This window comes from Malurus melanocephalus, unplaced genomic scaffold (assembly GCF_030028575.1).
Source record: "Malurus melanocephalus ecotype Western Australia unplaced genomic scaffold, MMel_1.1 scaffold_617, whole genome shotgun sequence".
NCBI lineage: Eukaryota > Metazoa > Chordata > Aves > Passeriformes > Maluridae > Malurus > Malurus melanocephalus.
Window position 1 is genome coordinate 220,244 of NW_026623849.1, and position 970 is coordinate 221,213.

The 970-nt window shown below is 53.4% G+C and overlaps 1 protein-coding gene across 1 annotated transcript in view; it reads left to right on the forward strand.

Annotated features, from left to right (window-relative positions):
- Window positions 1-970, forward strand: part of ACACA (acetyl-CoA carboxylase alpha) — a 114,098-nt gene that overhangs the window by 92,191 nt on the left and 20,937 nt on the right. Inside the window, exon 49 of the mRNA XM_057383265.1 lies at window positions 759-855. Within this exon, the coding sequence (XP_057239248.1) occupies window positions 759-855 (97 nt within the window). The remainder of the gene's footprint in view (window positions 1-758; window positions 856-970) is intronic.

Genomic DNA, 970 nt, shown 5'->3' on the forward strand with positions numbered 1-970 from the left:
CTGGGCAAAGCACAGACAGAAAAACCCAAATGTTCTCGCTGCCCTTCACCCCCATCTCTTGGCGCAGGGAGGTTTTGTAGTCGGTGCATGAGGCACCTGCCTGTGGTGGGTTTCAGCAGCTGCTCGAGCAGATTGGAGCAGGCATTGGGAAACCCTGGGGCTTCTTGTTTTTTGCCTTTGKGAAGATCTTAGAGCACTTTCCAGTACTTGAAAAGGCTGCAAKAGGGACTTTGGATAAGGGACTGGAGTGACAGTTCAAAGGGGAATGGCCTTCAGGTGAAGGAGGATAGATTTAGATGGGATATTAGGAAGGAATTGTTCCCTGTAGGGTGAGCAGGCCCTGGCACAGGGTGCCCAGAGAAGCTGTGGCTGCCCCTGGATCCCTGGCAGTGCCCAGAGACCCCCTGGATGGGGCTTGGAACAGCCTGGGACAGTGGGAGGTGTCCCTGCCCATGCAGGAGGGTGGAACTGGACCTTTAAAGTCCCTTCCAACCCAAACCATTCTGAATTCTCTGATTTTTCATGGTTGAGACCATCATGYTTTGTTTATTCCATTTTATTTGTAGAGAGGAATGTGGTACATTTTGGAATAGATTTTGCTTTGAGAGCTGTGACCTCTCTGGAACTCTTCACCTCATCCCTCAAAGGCCAGAATGCTGCTCCTGTTGTCTCTCTCGGGTGTTTGGATGTGAACTGGCAGAACTGTCTGGGTGTGTGAGAGCAGCAATAGGAATTGTGTTTGTCTCACCTGTCTGCAGGCTGGGAGGAATACCTGTCGGAGTGGTTGCCGTGGAGACGAGGACRGTGGAGCTCAGCATTCCTGCCGATCCTGCAAACCTGGACTCGGAGGCCAAGGTGGGTGGGCTGGGGGCTCCTCTCCCTGTCTGTGTCCTACACATGGCCCTGGGGAAGGGGATCTTGTCCAGGTGGGATTCCTTCCCCCAAATGTGCAGCCGTTCCAGTGAGCTGG